General features: G+C 34.4%; 1 protein-coding gene across 2 annotated transcripts in view; it reads left to right on the forward strand.

The window, feature by feature from the left end:
* LOC115232500 (receptor-type tyrosine-protein phosphatase kappa-like) overlaps positions 1-2,043 on the forward strand; it is a 56,096-nt gene extending 54,053 nt beyond the window's left edge. The window contains exons 12-13 of one of the 2 annotated variants that reach the window (XM_029802403.2): positions 870-1,042; positions 1,908-2,043. In XM_029802403.2, the coding sequence (XP_029658263.1) occupies positions 870-1,004 (135 nt within the window). In that variant the 3' untranslated portion in view covers positions 1,005-1,042; positions 1,908-2,043. Of the gene's footprint in view, positions 1-869; positions 1,721-1,907 lie in introns of those variants that run through there. The other variant, XM_029802402.2, reaches the window with a different exon arrangement.
* Positions 2,044-2,414: the final 371 nt, after the last annotated feature.

Genomic DNA, 2,414 nt, shown 5'->3' on the forward strand with positions numbered 1-2,414 from the left:
ATTTCTCTAAAGGATAAGCGTGACTGTGTGATAAAAAGTTTGCTTTCCAATCACATGGTTCCGGGTTCAGTCCCACTTTGGGCAATTGTCTTCAACTATAGCTTCGGGCCGACCAAAGCCTTGTGAGCAGATTTGATTGACAAAAACGGTCGTGCATGCGTGCGTGTGTGTCTGTGTATGTGCGTGTGTGTTTATGTACGTACATGTCTTTTTGTCTGTTTGTCCTCCACCACACTTGACAACCGGCGTTGGTGCGTTTACGGCCTAATAACTTAGCTGTTCAGTAAAAAAGGCCAGTGGAATAAGTACCAGGCTTTTATAAAAAAAATAATTAGAACTGGGGTCGATTCATTCGACTAAAATTTCTTTAAAGCGGTGCCTCAACATGGGCACAGTCTGAAACAAGTAAAAGATGAAAGATATAGCATAAAAATCTACTATAATAATACTCTCGAGTTTTCTCTCTCACAACATTTGAATGAGAAAGGAAGGGGTGATGATAAGCTGGTAGTGGAATAATGGAAATTCTTCAGTGAAAAAATCAAACAGCGTTTCAACTCTGTGTGAGTACATGTGTGTATGTGAGTGCGTGTACAAGGGAAGTATGTGAATGGTTGTATGTGTGATTATTACGTACCTTATTTTGTATCTTATTTATATATAAATTTTTTCAATTAGCCGTCATTTTTGACGGCACGGGGTCAGCTAGTGAAGATGATAACATTTTAGACAAAGGTTAGTTTTATGTCCGAATTTTATGGATTCACATTATTGCACGTTACTCAAATTTCTAACAATATCCGTGTGACGACAGTTTCCCAGCTGAAGAGATCTTGTGTTATATCTTTTTTTCTTTTTTCTTTTTACAGAAGCAGTATAGATTCTGTTACAGCCTTTTGGAACTTTACGCTCGTTTCGTAACTACTAAAAACAATAAAGATCAGAAGAATCAAGACAAAAATGTACAAAATAACATTCACAAACAAAATACTTCAATTTCCTAATAACCTAAGCGGTAATATTTCTCGTAAGACTAATCGCAGTAAGTTTTCTCAGTTGAAAAGTGTCAATTCTTTATAATCGGTTTGTTAATCTTCAAATGAAGTAGTTCAGAGAGAAAACAGGATTTAAACTGGTACAATTTCTTTGGTTTTTTCTTTTTCTTTTTTTTTTTTTTAATATAACATCCGAAAGAAATTGGTGACATGAAACTATGCAGGCTGAGTGTTACAAAGAATAATCTCACTCATAAGCACGAATCCTGTATTCTTGAGAATAGAGAAAAGAACGAACAAAGTGCCGATGCCTTTCTCAAGGCCAATATTGATAGAGATAAAATGTCTCTGATTTCACTAATAACTGAGTTTAAATTTTAGCCAAAGATCACAAACGAATTATAAACTTATTACAGGATCAGCAACATCAACAATATAACAAGTGTCACCTACCCAAAATCCAATACAGTGGCTGACAGGAGGCACAACAATTAAAGAAGAATACAATAATATTATAGAAATTCCACGCATTTTTTCCTGACATTTTAGAATCATGTAATATTATTATCGAATTTCGATTTTGTATACAAAGCAAACATTTATATTTTTTTACTGGAATTATACTTTTCATAACTAATTATATTTATAAGCTTTTCATACGTGTGAACATGATGTTATGAAATATTTCCAACTGGTTTCTCTTTTGGAAATAAATATTTAAATCATTTGCGATAATTCAATATCGTTTCGTTGTTAATATATTGTTGGTGTTTGTATTATAATTTGCTTTTCAAAATACAATGATCCTTCTTATATTTAAGAAAATGGTTTGATAACTGAAAGAAATTTGGTTGTTATTATGTATTATATTTTACTCTCAGGTTTATAGATTTGCTCATTGTTCATCTTCAGAAACAGTCAGCATCGACCGCCTAAAGATGGCTCGCCTTGAGTCAAAACAATGTCGACTTCACCACCTGATCAAACTGATCAAACACCAGCGCATTCTTCTACTGATGCCTCCAGTGACAGGAGCGAGATAAAGTCGGCAAGTATACTGGTCATCTCCAGTACAGGAGTTAAATTTTTCTAAAAAAAAACTGTTTCATCAAAACTGTATTTCTAAACTGATTTCCATTACTTTCCGCTTAGTCACGCATACATTTGAACATGTATACATCACACACACACACACACATCGACATGTGTATATGCAGGAGCATATAACTTGAATTCAAGCACCCAGTATACGCACAACACGAACTCAAGCACCTAGAAAATACGCATTCACTGTTAGCAGTACGAGCATGCATTTACTATTGTTTACTATAGGCAGTAATAGTCTACTCCAGTTCCTTTCGTTCAAACTCTAGAAAAATAGCTGAATTGGTTTGCTATGCAACCCACATTCAGTTTCTC

This window comes from Octopus sinensis, linkage group LG2, assembly GCF_006345805.1.
Source record: "Octopus sinensis linkage group LG2, ASM634580v1, whole genome shotgun sequence".
Classification (NCBI taxonomy): domain Eukaryota; kingdom Metazoa; phylum Mollusca; class Cephalopoda; order Octopoda; family Octopodidae; genus Octopus; species Octopus sinensis.